This window comes from Mycteria americana, chromosome 2, assembly GCF_035582795.1.
Source record: "Mycteria americana isolate JAX WOST 10 ecotype Jacksonville Zoo and Gardens chromosome 2, USCA_MyAme_1.0, whole genome shotgun sequence".
NCBI classification, from domain to species: Eukaryota; Metazoa; Chordata; class Aves; order Ciconiiformes; family Ciconiidae; genus Mycteria; species Mycteria americana.
In genome coordinates, this window is record NC_134366.1 from 128,141,617 (window position 1) to 128,163,639 (window position 22,023).

The 22,023-nt window shown below is 39.7% G+C and overlaps 1 protein-coding gene across 4 annotated transcripts in view; it reads right to left on the minus strand.

Moving 5' to 3' along the window:
• NOL4 (nucleolar protein 4) overlaps window positions 1–22,023 on the minus strand; it is a 196,841-nt gene that overhangs the window by 155,868 nt on the left and 18,950 nt on the right. For all 4 annotated transcript variants that reach the window (XM_075495702.1, XM_075495701.1, XM_075495700.1 and 1 more), the window contains exon 2: window positions 5,381–5,530. In XM_075495702.1, coding sequence (XP_075351817.1) covers window positions 5,381–5,530 — 150 coding nt within the window. The remainder of the gene's footprint in view (window positions 1–5,380; window positions 5,531–22,023) is intronic.

Below are 22,023 nucleotides of genomic sequence, written 5' to 3' on the forward strand. Positions count from 1 at the left end.
ATAAATAATAATAATAATAATAATAATAATAATAATAATGATAAAACAGTGTACAAAACAAGTGATGCACAATGCAATTGCTCACCACCCGCTGACCAATGCCCAGCCAGTCCCCGAGCAGCGATCGTCGCTCCCCGGCCAACTCCCCCAGTTTCTATACTGAGCTTGACATCATATGGTATGGACTGGTATGGTATGGCTGACCCAACTTTGGCCAGTTGGGGTCAGCTGTCCTGGCTGTGCCCCCTCCCAGCTTCTTGTGCACCTGGCAGAGCATGGGAAGCTGAGAAGTCCTTGACCGGTGTAAACATTACTTAGCAACAACTAAAACTTCAGTGTGTTATCAACATTATTCTCATACTAAATCCAAAACACGGCACCATACCAGCTACTAGGAAGAAAATTAACTCTATCCCAGCTGAAACCAGGACACTCAGATGTTATATATTTATGTACTACCTATCTGATCAGAGTCTTGCCTCAAGCTATTTTCCCTTGACACATCAATATCTCCCCCATGTTTCAGAAGCCTGCTTCTCTTCCAGCTCATCAGCCCAGTGTTCTTTTTTCATTCATGGGTTGGGAATTTTACTAACTGACCCATTTCTCCTGCTCAGACATCGCAACCCTCACTCACAATTCAAGTTCACTGCTGTAACGTTTCAAGGCTTTGCACGGCAGCTACACAGGCTCAACAGGCAGATATTAGATCAGCCTTCACAGGTAAAAATATTCAAGTAGAAGATGCATATAGAATTTAAGGTGTTTAAGGTGGCTACAAAACTTACATAAACAGTTCTCAGACAGATGATTCACTTAGTTATGGGCAGCTTTGTCCAGATATAACAAACAAAGGTGAAGCACTTACTCTTCATAGCCTATTGTTTAAATGAATGAAAATCTAACATCTTTTTTAAGAATATTAAAGGAAAAGAAAATCTAATCAGAAATATAGGGCTTGATTGCTAAATCTGGCCTACCTGTACCCATAGCTGGGCCTGAGAGGAAGCCATCTGAGTTTCTTAAAAAATGTAATAAGGCTATTTTTTTTCCTGGTTTGCACTGAATCACAAAGAGTTGTCCCAACAGCTTTAGCCCGTTGCATTATGCTGCTACTGGAGCCACAACTTTTCCCAGTTACTCCCACCTCCGATATACCCCTCAGCACTTGAATTTAAATTTTAGACACAGCTGAACAGTCTAGATCAAGAAATGTAGCTCTGCAAAGGCACAGAAAGCCAGCTATGCACTTGTTGAACAACTTTCCCAATACACCAGATGAATTCTTCTCCTGAACACTTCTCTCCTCTGCGTCTCCATCTCCACTTTGACACTGCAGTTCTCCTTTCAGGGTGGGATGCCTATACAAAAATAAGTCCCTTAGGACAGACAGTGAAAAGTACTATCCCAAAGCAACATAGTTCCTCTAGGACACTGAGCTGTAGCAGTGAGTGCTAGCAGAGTCAGCCCTACAAGGATCCTCAGTACTTTCTCCCGACCGCTTAACCAATTCCTTGCATCAGCACATTTCATCCCACCTCCTATGGAGCCCAGCAGAGGACCTGGGGGGAATGCAGGACAAGCAGGGACCTGTTTAGGCACCGCTGCTTTCCTTGGCACCAAGGAACATGCTCTTTTCACCTTCCACACCTTCCTAGTCACCTGTGCCCCTGCTGAGCAATCGACTTGGCCAGGCCTTGTGTCACATATCTTGCCTTTGTGAGGGAATTCTCTCCCAGATCAAGGCCCTTGACATCTTCGCTGTTTGTAAACTTCCCTGGGAACCAGGGAACTAGCTAAGATTATAAACATTGTATTAAGTATCCCTTCAGTCTGGTGAACTCTGGATATGATTTAAAGTTCATGGTTTCATTTTACATATATAAACCAGGTCTTTTTTTTGCTGGTGTAGATCTACCTACAGTTATGCTGGCAAGGAACACAGCCCATCAATCTTATATTGTATACAAGTCAGGGCCTTGAAATGAGCACAAAACCTGCCAGTTAAATGGGAAGCTCACTCTTTTTTGCGTATCTTCAAGGTTACCCACCTACATTATCTACATACACTTTGTACAATTCCCTTCTCATTTGTTAGTGTGCAGAGAAGAAGAAAATGTGACCTTATTTTAAACTTAAATATTGAAGCACAGATGCTTTCCTAATTAATCTATAGGGTTTGTGCCAAGAAATCATAAAGTTTGAATTTGGTACATTGCTGCCCCAATTAAAATATAAAGGCTCCCTTCCAATACGCTGCTCTTTTAGAGGTACCAAGCACCACATGCTATTTATCTTCCTGTGCAGCACCGCTGTAGGAAGTCCCACAGAAATCAGCTGTAAAAATGTCATTTGTTTCCACACAGTTAACATAAAGAAGTCAGTGCAGATTACAGATTCACTAATTGAGTTTGTAAGCTGTTCTGAACACGCTTTCAGAGAGACATACTGATGTATTTTAGCACTCCAGCATCTGGGGTGACTCTATCAAAAATTAAAAAGACCCTAGCTATACCAAGTTTTTCACTCCATATAAATGCAAACAGTAGCTAATTAAGTCACCTTTGACAATTTCATTACCCTTCTAATCATGCTTGAGTGCTATTCAAAATTTTGAGTGGAGCAGGTTCACTATTGAAAACAGAGACCCACACATACATAAGCAAATTAATTACTTGAAATCAATATGTTGCAATTCTTAGGGCTGTGCCATTAATTTTTTAGAAATACTCAGGTACTGAATATCCATGCCAATATTTATGAACTTCAGAAGTTCAGTAATTTTGTACCAAAAATGTGTGGATTTCTCCCCATCATTTTTCTGTTAAAATGTTTCAGTTATCCAGTCAGAGAGCAGAAGCAATGTGATCATCACATGCCAGGAATTATGAATAACAAATAGCAGTTGTAGCATGGTTTGTGAACCATCCTTCCTGTAGAAATTGTTCACTCAAACTATTTGGTGAATACTTATGCATGATAAATACATTCACAGATCTCAAGGATGATTCACTTCTGACATGTGAATAAAGAAACAAGACTAAATTAATCTTGTTCCCAAGTCACTTAATAAAATTAAACCCCGCCAAAGTACTTCAGTTTGATTTATAAAGCTCTTAGGGTATAACGTTTTGTGAGACAGTTATCCAACACACTACCTCTTTCCTCCTGCAGCACCACAGGAGGAGATATTGCGTGGCTTGCTGGAACAGACCAACACTACAGCTCATCATTTTTAGTGAAAGCACTTTCACGGACAGGTCCAGTAAAGGAGCATGCATTTCCCCAGTTAGTCTGGTAGGGTTTGAGGCCTGTTTATTTAACCTAATTCTCATGTTGGGATAGAAAGCAAGAGCTGATATTAGTTTGTTCTGATATTAGTTTGTTTCCTTTTTTTAATTTATGGAAATCTTTAAAAATTACATATGTGAATCCTGTCATTGGCAAATATGACTCAATGCCCTTAATAAATGAAATGAATGCACAATAATGCAGACTCTTGTAATGACACAAACTTACATTTGGGCATCTTTATCCTTTGCTCATGACAACATAATAAGCTCAGGTCTCAATTACAGTAAAATTTAACATCAAATGAAACTACTGTGTAGGCTATTGAATCTGCACAAATAGTTCCTCTCACAGAAGAGACGCTAGTTATCTTTCATGCTGCTCACAACAAACAAATTTATTATCTGAACTGGAATCACAGGATTCTTACAGTAGTAAATATTATACTTGGCATGTATTTGTAGCATGATGACTTGAAGTATTGTATTTATAGTTGGCAGCATTCCTGATACTTGTACATTATTCTACAAAGTTTGTGACCTATAACTTTGAACAGCTTACTCAAGTAAAACAAAATAGAAAGAGAAAGGTCAATGAAAATATTACTTTTCTAATACTTTCTAAAAGAGAAGACCAAGTATCAAAATTGCCGAGGTGACAGATTAGAATTAATTTAGACAGTTTATGTTTGTTCACCCTGAAATATCACTCCAAGACTTACAAAGCACACCCAGATGACTGGTGTCTTCCTTCATATCTCTATCTTAAGGTCAATACCACCAGGAACAAATTATAAGAAATCTTGCCAAGAGCTTATCCCACAACGAACTGTCTGAAATAGCCTATAAATAAAATATCTGTGAAGGGATTCATGGATACATAGTAAAGATTGTTATATACCTGAAAAAAACAGTAATGGAAAAATAGCTATTTCTTACAACTAAAATTGATGATGTGGGTATCAGAAACCTGGAGTTCCCACACATTTTGGTGACCTCTGACAAAAAATGGCTGACACGACTGCAGGTTGTTTTTAAGGTGAAGAACACTGTGTTCAGGGTGACAGGTCACCTCAGAGCCCTGTGCACAGCCCCTCACTGGCCCTGTCCTGCTGGGGCCATGGGGAGAGGTGGCCCGGATGCCCTGTGCCCTGGCTAGGGCAGTGGTACGGGCCCTGGCTGGGAGCCCCTGCCCTGCCACCCCTGGGGGAGCCCCCAGTGCTTCACCAGCTGGAAACAGCTGGGCAGGTGGATCAGGATCAACTGCTGACCATGCCTGGAACTATCACAGCCCTGCGCATGGAAGTTTGGCCATCCAAATCCAGGCAAGCACCTACATTTTAAGCACCTTGGGAAAGTGTAGTAGATGTTTCATTAGTTCTCCGTAAGAAAAGAAAGTGTTATATTTGTGCCACTAACCACAAAAGCTATTTATAGCTATTTTAAGGCAGTGGCTGAACTGGTTAAGTCAAGAACAACGTGCAATTAAAAATCTTAGAAATAATAATTTCTCTCTACTCAGCTGCTTTATGCAGGCGTGAGATCTGCCCTCTCTCAATACTTCCCTCATAGTACCTCGTAGCTTTCCGGCCTTTTGAATTTAGGATATTTACAAGTTTCCATACCATTAAACTATTAAGTATACTTAGTCTGCAGCAATAAATTATAACGCAAGTTCATTCATATGCTGAAGTACAGCACCTCATTTAGCAAAGTTGTGGCTTTCTAAGTCTAAGCCTGTGACCTTCTAAGTCTTCTTTAAGACTTCATCCATTTAATAACAATTAATTAATACAGAGTTATTAGAGAAACTGTCAAACCATTATAGAAATAATAAATTCTATGCTTGTACCAATGAGAGAATCTCTACTGAAGTCAATGAATCTGATCCTTATGACATAGAAAATGTGATTTCTAAACTGTATGTTTTCATGCATTACTGAAAGATCTCTGAAATACATTTGAGGGTGAGGGTTGCAGTACTAATCCAGCTGGAAAAAACACAAATTGCATGCCATGTGACTAAGCCCAAATAATTCACACTTTTAGAGACTGACATTCACTTTTCATTGGTTGGTTTTTTTACTTACTGCTTTATACGTTCTCTTTTGTCCAGCATGTTTTCTGATTTGTTCTCCATTAGGCCCAGTTTCAACATGCATGGAATAGATAATGTCAAAGAAATCTTCTACCACGGCTACCCGCCGTAAAGACAGCTTCTCATCTACACCTACTCCATCCTGAAAAGAAAAAAAGATAAAAGAAAAAGTAAGGAGGATGGGATGAATAGATTAATGATGATAATCATGGGACGCGTTCTCCTTTTTTAGCAGGGAGTTAAAGACCCTTCCACTGAGATCTGAAGGTTACCCACCCTGTGAATGACAGAAACAGTATTGTAGGAAAGCAGTAGGATCAGATGGATCATATGGACGCTTGCAAGCAGTCCATTTTGTCAAGCCAGGGCATTTGGTCTCTTGATAGAAAGTGATCTTTCACTCCAGTATTTAAAAAATGAAACAAAAAGTATCTGTGCTTCTTTCTCCAAATGCACAAACAAGATTCAAAAGCAGAGGCAGTCCCAAGCATGTGGCACAGAAATGCATTATGCAGCTGTTAATAAGAATGCAACAGCTCTTTTATCCTCTCATTCCCCTCCCAGTAAATCTGTACCTAGCATTTCATAAAGGTGTTTAATAAAAGGTTTTAATTCACAGGTGACAGAGCTGACTGTAATTATGAATACAAAGGAAGTTGTTACAAACAATTTACCCCTGCAAAACCTGCTTGAAAATATACTACATGAAGACATATGACAAGATGAGGAAAAGAAAGGGATATTTTTAAAATCGGTGATTTTTGTACACAGATGTCCAATGGGAACAAGTGACAGAAAAGTGAGGACACCTACCATCTGATTTTCAAAAGCAATAGTGCCATGGTAGCTAAAGACTTCTAAAAGAGAAACAGTCCCCAGTGTCTCTGAAATTAATCAGTGCAGTTCCATTCCCGCCTTTTAAATAGGACCATCCATATGAGGGGTTTTTTTGTTTTAGAGCTGTCTATGGATTCAGTCCTAATGAAGGGGCAGGAACTGGGACTCTTTTTTTTCCAGAGCAGGCATCTATCAAGCAGGCTGTTTTGTAATACAACATAAATATATGAAGAATAAAAAGAGAATGGCCAATTCACTTTTACTCCAACACAGCATTTGAATTTAGACCTCTGAAGGCAACAGTGTCACCTAACCTTCCAAGAGTATTTTAAGCAATAAATGCATTCAAAACTTAACATGTTTGATAATACCATTACTGCTGCTGTAATTTATGCCGCAACAAAACTGATTTACACTGACCCTTTTGTGACAAAACACGTGCAATTATTGCTTCAGTGATCATATAAAGACCAAAGATGAGAAATGAAAAGGCAATAGTTACATATGACTCCCAGTCACCGCCCCCCTGCTAATGACTTCTTGCTAACCCATTCCAGTAAGTTTGCTGGATGTGGACAAACATGATTTATTTTCTCACTGCCCCTATTTTTATTCCAGCCCACTTACTTTTATTTTTCATAGGGTTCATGGAAAGAACCCAAATAATCCCAATGGCTCCAAAGAAGCCCCCAGGGTGACCCAGAGGAGCTCTGATACATTCCCAGTAGTGATGGAGAAAATGTCAGTGCCTCTATAGCGTAACTTCCCAAATGTGCATGACTCCAAATGTTATCAGGTTAGGAGGTGTTGATATGCCATCAGCCATACAAGTTTTGTCCTGTCCTGCTCCACTATGCCCCTGCCTCTCCCCAACCTTCATCACAGAGGTCCCTGCCCAAAGCTACGTTGTCCTTTCCATCTGCACAGCAGGTTGCACTCTTTATCCCCAGGAGACAGCTGGACCAGAGCAGAACTCCCTCACATGTGTGACGAGAGGATTGCCATAGTCCTGACGGAAGTGACTGTGTTGAGGATTCAGGGTGGAGGAAGATGAGGAATTTGCAGTGCAGTCTCAAGCACAGGTTAAAGCCTCAGAGAGATGAGCTGGGAACAGTTGCTCTGAGAAGGCAGCAAGGCTCGCATCCCATGAACAGTCCCCAAAATTTCACTAACCACCAGCTCAAAAATTTTGTGGCATCGTGACAGGTTCTGGTTCAGGATCATCGAGAATTTGCTTGGTATTGCTCATCACTCTTGCCCACTATTTAAAAAAAAAAATGCTTTAGAGATGGGGCCAACATAAAATCCAGATCTTTGCAGGTTTAATCTTTAGGGGAATTCACACGTGAGCTCTGTAGGGGGGCCCATCTTCAATCATTATTTTCTCACCACCCAAACAGCACGGTGGGATCCGCAACGATTTCAAACACTCTTATTATGACGACAGTGTTATCTCATGCCGCTGTCTGAACACTCAGAAGTTTATAGTGTTGATTACCTGATAAAGATTTAATCTGTTTATTACTAATGAGTTTTGTTTTAGGAAATTTCCTACGGGGGAGCTCTCTTTTTTAATTAAAGAGAAATGCATTACAACAATATTAATTTAAAACCTGAGATGCCACCTCAGCAGACCTGCCACATGCGAACATTAGGAATACATTCAAAGAAGAAATTCAAAAACAAAACTCATTTTGCTGCTTTTGGTGGCCATAGTGTGCAGTGCTCTTTTTTGATGGTCCTCCTACCCCCCTCCCGGGACACTGATACCCAAAGGTAGGTAGGCATGATGTGGGTGTGCTCTTGAAGTTGCATTTCTCCATCCTGAATAAAACAGTAAGTATTGTTACTACTTCTAAAAATACAAGGAAGTAAAATCTGCACAAGCTCTCTGTCATGCCTCCTAATTGAAGTGCCAGAAAATGAATACAAACTTTCCAAATCTTGTCAGTCAAAAAGGGTAGGAAAAAAGTGGTTTACACTGAGTGGAAACTGCTCCAGGGGAAGACAGTACTATTCCTTAACATCTATACTTGTAACTTCATCATAACTTTGTCTGTGGGCCTGGACATGACAAGGTCAGGCTTTGTTCTGCTTGGTGTTGTGTAAGGCAGTAAGGTAGACCTTGTTTCAGAAAGCCTGCAGTGCTGCAGAAGTTGCTGAGTTGCTGTAAGCTGTTCAGTCCATCCAGCAATATGCAGTGCTGTGCAGAGAGATGTAAGCCTTAGCTGCAGAAGCAATACACCAGATGAGTAACTTGAATGAGAATAAGGTAGCTACTTACTGAGACTTTTGATAACCCAATACTGACATCCCAGCATGTAAAAAGCTGAGCAAGTGATACAACCCCAAATCTCCATTTAAACCATAAAGTCTCTGAAGTGGTCACGGTTGTATCAGGCTTTCCTGCCATATGTCATTACACAGCACTTTTATCCTGAAATTGCTATTTGATACAGGCATTACAAAGCAGCTCTACTTTATAAGCTGGCTTTAGGTAGGTGTGCCCCTGCACATGGGTTGGGGCAATCCCAAGCACAAATACAGCCTGGGTGCAGAATGGATTGAGAGCAGCCCTGAGGAGAAGGACTTGGGGTGTTGGTTGATGAGAAGCTCAACATGACCTGACAATGTGCGCTTGCAGCCCAGAAAGCCAACCGTATCCTGGGCTGCATCAAAAGAAGCATGGCCAGCAGGTCGAGGGAGGTGACTCTGCCCCTCTACTCCACTCTAGTGAGACCCCACCTGGAGTACTGCGTCCAGCTCTGGGGTCCCTGACATAAGAAGGACATGGACCTGTTGGAGCAAGCCCAAAGGAGGGCCACGAAGATGATCAGAGGGCAGGAGCACCTCTCCTATGAAGACAAGGTGAGAGAGTTGGGGTTGTTCAGCCTGGAGAAGAGAAGGCTCCAAGGAGACCTTCTAGCAGCCTCCCAGTACCTGAAGGGGAGCTACAAGAAAGCTGGAGAGGGACTTTTTACAAGGGCATGCAGTAATAGGACAAGGGGTAATAGCTTTAAACTGAAAGAGGGTAGATTTAGATTAGATATAAGGAAGAAATTCTTCACTGTGAGGGTGGTGAGGCACTGGAACAGGCTGCCCAGAGAAGCTGTGGATGCCCCAGCCCTGGAAGTGTTCAAGGCCAGGTTGGACAGGGCTTTGAGCAACCTGGTCTAGTGGAAGCTGTCCCTGCCCATGGCAGGGGGGTTGGAACTAGATGATCTTTAAGGTCCCTTCCAACCCAAACCATTCTAAGATTCTATGAAAAATTTTGCCTTAAGGGGACATTTTTTTAGCCTCAGCTAAGGCTAAAAAGAGACAAATGAGGGAATATGTGATAATGCTATTCTGATGTCTGAAAGGCTATGAAATATCCACAAGGGACAGGACAAATAATCGGCTTAAACCACAGCACGGGAGATTTACATTAGACATTAGGAAAAACTTACTATTGATGTGGATAGTCAAGTACGGTAATAGTTTGCCTGGGGAGGCTGTGGCATCTCTGTCACAGGAGGATTTTGAGACCAAGGGATACTGAGTTCCTTATTGATAACTCTATGACTGAGAAGCTTAAATGCCACTTTCAAAGTGACTTGGGTACTAACAACTCTGGAATAGCAAGGAAGATATTTATAAATCACTGAGGTATTTTTAGGACTTTCATTCGTCATGGCAAGAGTCCAAGCCCCACTTTCTAAAACGACTTAGGAATGGAAGCCTCACTGAATGTTTCTCTTCAAGAATTGGACTTAGACTCTTAAGTCTTTTGGGCTGAGTTTCATCCCACTTGTTCCAGCCATCACAGAGGTATGCCCCTACTCTAAACCAGTTGTCTCAGATTCCTCTCTGGCCAACAGCATGACAGGCACTGCCAAAATACAATTCATCCTTATAGCTACTGGAATGGTTTCAATCTCTACGAGTGACAAGCTACTTAATTTTACTCTTTGCATTGCAGGGTTTCCTGTTTATTCTTGGTTTTATGTTTATTCAGTGATCTTCCTATGTTCTTAGGATACAAATAAAAAGATGTTTCTTTTCATTTTCAGCCCTACAAATTCCATTTGCACTCTGAGATTAAAGTTGTTTGTTTGCTTTTAGATATCTGCACAAAGAATAAATTTCTGGACAGAAGTGACATTTAGAGAGAGTTGTGCATCTCTCGGAAAGTGCTAAGGATCCCTTTGAACAAGGATGCTTGAGGAGAGAGTCAATCTCTTTTATTGAGGTGGAACCTACAGGGCTAGTAGGAGTAAAGAAGGGAAAAAAGGTTGCCAGTGAAGCAAACAGATAGTCAAGACAGCAAAAAGATCTATTAAATGAAAGGCTGTCATTTTTATAGTTACTTTGCAGAGGAGAAAAAAATTTAATACAAGCCTTTAACATTAAAGGCACTGAAACAAAAGTCCTTACAACTCCATGCTTGAGAATACCTGCACTATCTCATGTTTAAATTTCTTGGGGGAAATAGGTCTCATAAAACACCCTCTTGATTCGTGAATGAATGTAACTATCAGCATCTTTACAGTGTTTGAAAAATATTCCTATAAACACATGACATACTGAAATAGAAAATAGAAGTAAAGGCTTGGTTGGTGGTTTTATAGAAAATGTTCAGGTCTATAAAAACCTCTGTTGTAAAAGCGTCAAAGCCAGAAGCATCTACAAAACTTTAGGAGTAGATGGAAATAACAATCAACCTAAATATTTCATTACATAACATAAATCACATACAAATGTAAGACTGCTTTGAATGCAGAAATACGATGTGTACCATTTTTCTGATCTACACCAGTTCAGACAACAGCAGAGTTAAAGCACATACTTGTCACCACACCTCTGCTGACTAGTATCACTTTTTGCAGTCTTGAAGATGCACTTCCACTGGATGGCAAGCAAAGTCTTTTGCTGACTGAAAAATTGTGCTCTGAATGAACTATATCCTTACAAAAAGTTTTGCACATAAACCCCGCCTTGTTAGTTTCCGTGTAATGAGCTCCTGACATGATTGTATGTAGGTGTTTTACTCCCTTTGTATTGTAACTGTTAGGAGGAACCAGTGGTAGTTTATGTCTAACATGAGCCTTATATGCCTGTCTGCAGAAATAAGATAAAATAAATGATCAGATTGAAAATCCCGTTATACATTATTTCCTTTATCTGCTTGCTCAGTAACTGTAAAAATATTAATATTTAAAAAGAGAGATGACCATTTTAGAATGTATCTTACTCCCACAGAAATGAACAAATCTAGTTTCATCAGAACACTGATTTGAATTCCCAGGTTATTAGTACATCCATTTGAATATCTAGCTCATTTCTGTCAGTGCCATAAAAATCCACAACAGATCAAAAGTTACTAGTATTTGATAGCTATTATTAAGAGGCCTAAAAATAAATAAATTGAGCATTTCTATCCAGTTCCTAATGGAAAGTGTCTATAACAGTGAAAGGGTTATTTATTATTTGAAATTTATAGTTTCTGTTACTCATTATATGATCTGTTTGAACAGCAAATCTCATCTTTTACCAGCAGATGGAGACAGGAAAAAACAGAGTTATATTAAGGCAGATACACGCCAGAACCACTTCCAGCTGTCAAGTCCTCTCTCTGGAACCTTTAGAGCAATAAACCCTACAAAGACTAAACCACTAAGCTGGGATATGGCAGCAATGAATCAAACTAATCGTGGAAATAGATCATGAAAATAAAGATAATAAAGTGAAGTAAAATGGCAAATTAATATGCCATTTGAGATGAGAGACTAAAATTAAAAAACAGACACAAAGTTTGAGGATTTTATGAAAGCTGTAGGTAAGAAAAAGTCCTCTGACTGTCCTGATGAGGGAGTTCAAGAGACCCAATAAAGATAAGAAAGACCAAATCAATACTGAGCAGAAGTCCCTTTCTCCTTTATCTCTTGGACCAATTCAGATGATGGGAAAGCACCAAAGCAAAATATCTGTCCACAAACAATAAGGGGTGAATGCTGACTGCCATGTAAGTCTAAAAGATCCCACCTAAAGGACTATCCTACTGAGTCATTCCACGTGAGGCCATCATCTGGTGTGAACCACTAGCTCTATTAAATTAAGCTCCGGCAATTAGAGATAATGGGTTGTGAAACCCAACTTGCGAAACTGCAAAAGGAAGGTCTGTCACCTTTCTTTCCTTGAAGTGTAGTAAAATGGGCCTGGAAATTATTTCATGATAGACAATGTACCTTCAGAGACCCCTTTGACGTGAACAGGATAATATCCTGGCCAGTGGTCTCTGAGATAAATATTTAAAGCTCTTTCTATATTGGAGAAGGGCAGAAACTTTTCTTTTTCATCTTTCTTTACAAGTGTGGATGGATAGGCAGACCTATCATCATCAGTATTAGTGCAGGAGAAGAACTCAGAAATGAAACGTGGAACGTGTCTATGGACTCTTGTGTCTCCTACTGAAAATAGGCATAGATATAGGAGGCAAGAGGCAATTTCGAAAAGTCACCTCAAGATCAAATGCATTCAGAGCCCTGAAGGAATGGCAAGAGAAGACCCCAGTGAGAAGTACAGGACAGGCAGAGCCCAGGCTGCAGTTTATTCTCCACAGTTAAAGAGTTACTTCTTAACTGAGGTCTGAATACTGTTTTCCCTCAGCGTACTAACACCTGATTTTTTTTTTCCTTAGGTGTTTAAACATTTACACAACCATTCTGAACAAAAACGGGTCACAAGACAGGCCACATTTTACTATTTGTGAAGTCTGTTGCTGCAGGCTAACCAAACACCATGAGCTGTATCTATGTCAGCAAGTGGGGCAGCACAGGAGCAGCAGATCTGTAGAGCTAAGCAGTTGATCTGTAGAACAAAGCAGTTGATACCAAGGAGCTGATTCCACATCGTATGTATTTCAGGCTAGTTCTAACCTGGTCCCCTGCACTGGACACCCACTTCTGGTTGCAACCCAATAGGTGCATGCCTGGAACAAATGCCAGTTTTCTTTTACTGAGAGGAATCCAGTTCCTGCACTGAAAAAAACCACTGCAGTGTGAAACAAGCACAGTGAACATGGTTAGGAGCTTTGTTTCAAAGGCACATTCCTTTTCCAAACTAAAATGCCAGTAGAGAGATGCAGACATAGCTTCCTTAGTAAGACAATGAATAAGATGGGATTTTTCACACGTGCACATTGTGGTGAACACTACCTAAACCGATGAGGAAGATACTTAAATATCTAGCTCAGGGACACACATGGCCCTGGTGTGACTGGGGAGAGCAGAAAGAAGCTGAACAAACACCTATTCTGACATGGAAACCGTATTTGCCACATTACTCCCTCTACCTGCCTCTCTCTCCAGCAAATTCTTGCCTACTTAGCCTGTTAAAATGACAGATGATGCTTCCATCATTAGACACACAGTATTATTACAGCTGGCCTTTTTGCTTTTCTTTGTTTTTCTGTCAGAGAAAGCAAATTAATGTTGTATTCTGTCTACAAAAGTATGTTGAGTTGGTATATTTAATATAGGAACAATTAACCCAGGCATTAAATGCGTCATATTTAGTGAAAAGTATGGGACAATTCCAATTAAACCAAAGCTAGAATTGGACAGAGAGAGAGGAAGAGCACATATAAAACCTGCGGGGAGACGGCAGTTTGCACTTCAAAAGTTAACAATTTTGGTTAATTTCTAACACACAAAAAACCAAATTAATTCAGCAAATTGCAATTTTTTGTGATTAATTTGAACTTAACTATAATTTACCAATGAAATCTTCATTTTAAAAAATCATCTAGAAAATAATTTCTGATCATAGGCCATTTCTGAATAGTTTGTTCAGAAGTCTATATTTTAAAAGATAAAGCACTATAATTATTTCTTTTTTTTTTATTACCAGACTGTATTATTTCCTGTTCCCTGAAGGATGCTGTCTCTTTTCTAGTGGGTTAGTTTTCTATTGGAAATAATTAAGTTTTGAGTTTGAAGTCTTTTTTGAAAATATTCACTACAGTTCTGGAAATATCCAGCACACTTCAATTGCCCACTTCAAACTCACTCTTTGGTAAGCAGCCGACAGCTAATAAACCTAGCTAGGACATTAAGGATAACTGAACAGAGGAGGAGTGTAACATAGCCAAATTTAACTGAAGTTTTTGTTTGAGCTCACATTCATGATCAAAGTTTTAATGAGTTTATTCCTTTTCCATGATGCATTAGAGGATTCGTCTAGGTATGAGGAACTTCTACCAGAATTTTCTGTAATTGTGTGAATTCTAAGAAATTGCAGTTTTTAAGCTTAAAAAACTGCCAAGACTTCAGTTCTACCATGAAACAGGATGAAAGTGTGTGAAAATTCATCCCATTAAAGTAACGTTATTCTTTTACTGAAAGTAAAACTGAACATAGAGGTAAGTATTAGGATAGCTATAAAATAAGATTCCTCCTAACTAAAAGACAGCAAAAAAAGTTCAAAGAAGCGATTCTGAGGGTAGTGATAATCTTTCTGTGTACAGATTTCTTCAGTTGTTCAAAAAATTGTAAATACACCATCAGGCTAAGCCAAAAAATAGAAGGATAACAACTCAGTGAAGCACAAGTGACCACTAAGTGCACAAATACTGAAATTACATTCCCTTTAAACACTTTTTCATGTCTTTCTACCCTTCATACATTTTATCTGATAATTATATCTGCCAAGCTGTAAACAGTTACTCCAAGACTCTTCCAGAGAAGATTGCAATGCCAAGCTAAACGCTTAGCAAGGGAACTGCCTTTTCAGTCTCACAGGTAATCTGGAAGGGTCAGCTACTCCTGGTGAGTATTTTGAAGGGAAGGGACTTCAGCTCCCCACTCTGACAGCTCAGCACACTGTACATTAATTTCCATGAAACTTTGTTTCTAAAAGTTACTAGCAATGACAATACATGCAAAACTTAGTTTTACTTTAATCTCAAAACAGACGTTTCTTTGTATCGATATAGTACTTTGGTGAGCATGAAAAGATTTGCTTTTCCCAAATAAGGTTACCAGGATAGAGCAACTAATTCTCCTCAAATATTTTTGACTGTAGGGGATTTTAAAATGAATGGGTGTGAATCCTAGAGTGGACCTGTTTGGTATGTTTTGGGTTTCTTTCTAAATTATAATATCTGGTATTGTCATCAGTTCAGCAAAAAGAAATGGGCAAGCTACTAACTAAACGTTAACTCTTAACATTCCTGTCATGTTCCAAAAATGAACAATTACACAGTTATATTTTGAAGTGTGCTACACTTTACAGGTATTCAGGCACTAGGGGAATGCAATGTAGATCTATAATGCCACCTTTTTTCAGACTGATGAAATGCAACTACTGTACGCCAAAAGTAACCTAACACTAAAGTGAAGTTTAAATAATGAGAACTCATTACCCCAAACTGCTGCCTGTGAAATTAAATGTATTTTTTTTAATTATATTCCAAATACTCATAAGCCTCTGACGCAAGGGTGTTTGCAGAGGGAGCTTTTTTAATAAATAACATGATATGCAAGTGCCAAGAGTTACACACTGCAATCAGGTGCCAGGAAGATACCACACCACAGATCAACACAGCTCAGTGACAAAATTTCTAAAAAAATAATAAATTGCTTCAAAATCCTAGTTAATTGGTAAAATACTTCAAAAAGTTAGGGGAACAGGACGGATCAGAAAACTGCTAATGGGATACAGTGGTTTGGTGTCTAGATCTCTGGGTCCAGCCCCAGCAAGGGCTTTTGTCCCTTAAAGTTGCTTCCACCTTCCACCTGCTGCATGCTGCAAGGAATAGCCCTGGGGTGGCAGGGAGATGAAGTGTGTGACCTAATCTCTCCCATCGATGTTTCTGCAACAGCTGTTCACTTGCTTATACAAAATGAGTTCACGGTCTCAGCACAGTTCCCAGAGGACAGCTGTCTCCATCACCAAAACCCCTGCTACAACAGACCATTAGGTGCCATTAATTGGTAACCTCATTAGCAACATCAGTAAAGACACTGGGGATCAGATTTTAAGCTGCACTAGTGCTGTACAGGCAGCTTATGGTAGGGACAGATGAGAAAACATTAGTGGCTTTGCATCACCCATACAAAACCTTGGTGCTGATATAACCCAGGCGTTGTTTCAGCAACCTTGCTTGCAAGGCAAAGCACAGAAGAATGACAACTGTCCCCAGCTCCAGTGCCAAAGGGGACAGGATTCTCCAGGGCACCCCGTGTTCCACACGTGGCCTGGTTCTCTGACAACACTACCAATATACTTCCCATGCTGGAAGAAAGCTGTTTGTTGCAGGGAGCAAAGAGGTACTTCCAAGACTAAATATTCCTGGAGTATAAACTAACAGACTCTAAGGGAGGTCCCTCTAGCCTTCTGCAAGGACAAATGGGCAGGGATTACGCTGTAATTGCACCGGTAGTGTTACGTGACCAGGGATACAGGCCACTGGGGACTCAGTGGTCAGATTAGTACAAAACTGAATGCATGGGTCTGTGCTTGGCACACTGACTTCTGCCTGCAGGCAGTCTTAGCAGTATTGGTGTTACAGCCCTGATATCTACAAACATAAGCAAAGTAGGAACTGTAGGGAGAATTAGCGTCTGTTCTCAGATGAAGCAACACAGTACCTAGAAAAATGAAGCTAAACATTGGATACAGAATCTCTCCACCAGGTCTGAAACCTGTGAGAGAGAAACAGCAGATGTCATGTCAGGTATTGGCAATAAGTCTTCAGTGTAGCCAGCAAATGCCATGAACCAAATATCTAACCGTGTTCTTCAGGAAAATTCATTATGTAGGATGCAAAAGTTACCCTTCCAAAAATACATTAAAAAACGCAAGTTTTTTGATCCTATCTCAGACCCAAGAGAGGGCTTGTGCACTCAGAAGTATCATCAAACTAAATTAGTTGGTAAATAAGGAATATTGCTTTCTTGTATTAGTTTTGTGTGTGTGCACAGATCAGATTTTACAAAATGAAATGACCTCAGCAGACTTATGTGACTCTTTAACAACTTATTTGTAGGCGTTTTCTTTAATTAAATTACATTTCCCTAATTCTAATCTTTTTTCACTCCTATAACAGCACTCTTCTCTCTTGGGTAACCTAGGCAGAACAAGTGCCAGATGTGAAACCTGTGTTTCTGTGAGGAAGCACTGTTGCAGATAGTCAGATCATTTACACTAATTTTTTTCTCCTTTTCTTCTTCCTCCCTTCCCCAATCATAAACAAAGTCCACAGCATGAAGAGGCCAACCCTTGCCAGCAGAACCAAGTTTTGAAAAACACTGCTTAACCATATGTTCAGTCCTGACCAGAATAATAGTTAGGAGGCTGACATCTGCAGATGGAGAGTTCATATCACCACTCAGCACAAACATGCTGCTACTGTACACTGAAGTCAATATTAGCCAGACTCTGCTTAGGAGAAATTTCCAATACTGGTCTACCATTTCACCTTACCAATTAATGTTTGCTACAGTGACATAAATGAAATATATATCTAAAATGAATCTAAGAGAAAAATGGTAGTGGTGATTGAAAAAAGGAGCCTCTACAAACCCTTTGGGTAATCTCCTTTGGAAGGAAAATAATTCTGTATCAAATATGATACTGAAGCTGTTTGTGTGATAGAAAACACTTGCTAATGTTACACATGATGAACCTTCATGAAAGCCCACCAAACTCTACTTGGCCTGTAGGGTTATGCACTAAGAGAATACAACCATCTAAAACAGCCTCCTGAATTCCTCTGAAGACCCAGGAGACTCAGTTTTTATCTAAATAAACTCTATCAACCTTTCTTTCAATAAGCACTACAAGAATGTAAGTCTTCCTTGCCTTACTTAATGCCCTTCTGAAAGCAGTGAGAATACTCTACTTAAATGTTTGTGGGAGTGATATTGGTTCTTCTTACAGAAGCAGTAAGATAAAATGCATTTTCCCCACTACTTCTTACTTTTTCTCCCCCTTGCTCCTCTCTCAGTCTATCTTCAGCTCCTCGTGCAGTCCAGACACTTTTTTCAGAGCTTAAACAGATTTATGGTTAGCAATTTCCACAGGGACTGTGTGCATGTTCTCTCAGGCATGCTCAGACACCACCACTCATCTGAGGGCTGGGAATCAAAATCTGTGTCTGTTCTGCCACTGGTAATGAAATTCAGTGGGTTCACGCTTCTTACGTCCTTCGTTCAGACCTTTACTCCATAGCGATCACCTTCTTCGAAAGCCTATGCTTAAAAGATATGCCTCTCTACGAATTGCCTTTTAAATGTTTTGCAGCCTTATCTAACATGCACATGTATCACTGATTATAAAACAGGAGAGTGAATGGAAGTATTTTCCTTTATTATGCTGCTTTGAAGCTGAAACAGACATAGATGTCTGAACCGTGAATTCCTAGTAGAAAGGGGTTAGCTCCTCAGTTACACAAATTTTACTCAGAACATTCCCTGCATCAAATCTGGAGCATGCCCTAAACAGCAAACAGTTCAAAACAGTGGTAAGTACAAATTACAACATTGACTTCGCAAATGCTGTTTTATCGGGTAAATTCATTTTTTTAATTTTTATAAATATCAGCTGCTTAATTTTTTAGTGAAGGTAAGAGGTACACCCCAGTTCTGATCACTAATGCACCATCCCTTTTCTTTCTTTAACAGAATTTTAAAAACCCAGTCAAATAATGAAGGAAAATATATACTGTTTCCTCAACAGTACTGCAAAAATGGATGTTTTGAATAAGCAGGTAACCAGATTTACCCAACATCTAATGCATGACAGAAGAGAGGAAATCAGAGTATTTGCAAGTTAGACTCCCTATTAATCAGATGTTTGCAAGTCTCTGCCTTAATCTAGGCATGCCCATGAATTTACTACCATACAGTATTGCTTTGCATACTAATATTAGTATACGTAAAGCATGGTTGATGAAAGAAAAGGAAAGATGCAGATGAAATAGTCTGCTCTGTATAATTAAAGTTCATGATTATTCTTTCATATCTACAACAGTTAATATGCAAACTATAAGAATCTTCATAATTATTAGTACAATTCTGTGCTCAAAACACGAACCAAGCACTACATTAACATTTTTTTCTTTGAGTATGTATCCTTAGTTGCACTTTCTCTCTTTATATAAAACTAATAAAGTTTTAAATTTCTCAGCTGTTTACCAGAACAGGAAGAAAAGTCGAAACACAGCATTAGAATTCAATTATGTATTAAACACAGTAAAATGACTACATTATTTATTGGGTTTACCAGAATTTGGTGCTCTGTCTCCTAATATCTTGGTTTAAACTAGTGTGTTCGAACTGTAGCAAAACCATAATTTGCCAATATTAAGTGACTTGCCCATTTTCTCGCTCCTCTGTGTATACTGGCTGTATTAAGATAATGGGACACAGCACTCGGATGCCTTCAGCAGTAATAATGACAATAATGTTTCTCTTCCTCTCATTACATACACACGCTGTGTACAGTTTGACTGATGGATATGGCCATCCAACCCAGAGCTGGTTTTAATTCACGTTTTAGCTTGCAATGTGCCATGGGATCTCTCGAGATGAATAATACTATACAAAATCAGGGACACTACAGATGAAAGAAAAACCAAATGGTCATAGGCACATCCCCTGACAGAAAAGGGACTGTCTTCTGTTGCTCATGATGGACTTTCTTCCGTCTTGTCTTAAATGACTCTTCTGAGGTAGCTTGCACCACTGCCTCTGAGAGACTATTTTACAGACTAGTAGAGGTAAATACAGAATCTTCAGCTGAGCCCACGCCAACCGCCTGCTACAAAAGGTTTGCAGACTGCTGTGCTGTTGTTCCTTAGTTATGTTCACTTGGAAGACAGACACGATACTAACACTCTCTAGGACTCATTTGGGGAGTAGAGTTTCTCTGCCATACTAGATCATATCTGCTGAGAAAGAGTTAGCAAGGGCCTCTCAGTGGCCGTGAGAGAGAAATAGGTGATCACCTCCCTAAGGCTTTGCCAGATCACTGCCTTGTTTCCAGCGTAGGTCCCAATTCCCGCTCTGCTCCTGCCAAAACCAGCTTCCCTTGCAAAGGGTCCAGCAAATTCTTTCTTCATGAATAATAACATAATTAAAAATCCCACTGAAGACTCTCATTGATTTTAATAAACAACCTCCCAGATTGTCCTATTCTCTCTAAAATGATGCTCTGCCTGCAAGAGACTAGGGACACATCATCATCAGTTTTAGTTCCTCAGCAAAGCTGATACAGATACAGAGATCAGTTTCACATACACGTTAGAGATGGCTAAGGGTATAAAGCTTCAAAGCTATGTTACAAGGAGAGCCAACATCTATTTGCATCTTGCTGACAACATGAACGACAACATTTTTATTCTGCTGAACAAAACATTAACAAGGACTGAATTTGCAAATGCAGTATTTTGTTTCTTTCTGCATCAATTCAACATGAAACTGCATCTTCTGAGATGCTGCTGTGCCTACCGGAAGCTGCAATTTGCTTTTCTCAAACCGTCACCTTTTCCTTACATCAGGCTTGATTCTTCCTGGACTACATTACCCAAGACACACTGCAGAAGGAGATCATGTGTATCGTGAAACATTTAGTAAAATCAAGGATGCCAGTGTAGTAGGAATTCTTGTATCACATCTCTCTCTTTGTAAATACATTGCACCCACTCATTTGCTTGCACTTTATAGCAACCACTATCTCCAAATAACCTAAAAGGCTTTGCAGCACTTGCACCAACAGATGGAGTCAGCTATGTGGACTGAATATGTACTTTATCTACATCATTTAAGCCCTGTCTGCTCTAAGAGAAACATGCTATTACTTTATGATGAATCACACCTGCTACCCAAACCACATATAAGGCCAGTTCTCCCTCACTAGAAAAACTCTAAATTCAAAATCCTACGTCTACAACTGTCAAATCAGCATGGATCACCAAGATGTTAAAAAGACCACGCAGACAAGCCCTGTTCTGTTCTGTGCAAATAGCCTATTACAGTACTATATTTTGAGTACTAGTGTCTTTAAAAGGAAATGACACAGTAATTTCCCATCAAATCAAATCATTTGTAGCATAACTTTTCATTGGGGGTATTCTGCATATATCCTGGAATTTGCTTTCTGGGGAGACATCAGGCACAGCTGCATGTCTGGTAATATGTGTGTTTGTTTTTTACATATGGGTGTGTGTGAAATTAAATTCAATTTCATTCAATAATACTTTACTAGCATGGCAAGCTGGCTAAACATTGCCTAAGAAAAATGAACAGACCATTGAGGTAGCTGTCACCAGCTGGTACAATGCATTTAGGATGGGGTTTCATTCTGTGTCTGGGGTTTTATCCCATCTATCTATTCACCACTACAGCCCATTTCCCATCTTGCTCAGTCATTTTTAACAGTAACCTGTCATCTGAGGGTACTTCACAACACAATGCCATCATTGCACTCTCCTTCTCCAGGGGTCAGGAATACTTTTTCTTTAGGCTTTTTGACAAACACATTTTATCATTTCTGATGATACCCCAAAAAATCCTTCTGAAATTCCCTCAGGTTTTGGATGCTGAAGCAAAAAGGGTTGCTCCATTTCATTTTCTCCTATTTGATTTTCTGCTCAACTGCTCCTTTTTTTGTTTGTTTGGTTGGGTTTTTTGTCCCCTTGTTTCCACTTGTAGCCTACAGAAATTCCTTCTCCATTCAGTGTATCTGTTCCAGCTCTGCATATTCACTGAAACAGAGAAATCTATTAAGAAGACAGCATCCAGTCCAGCATCTTGT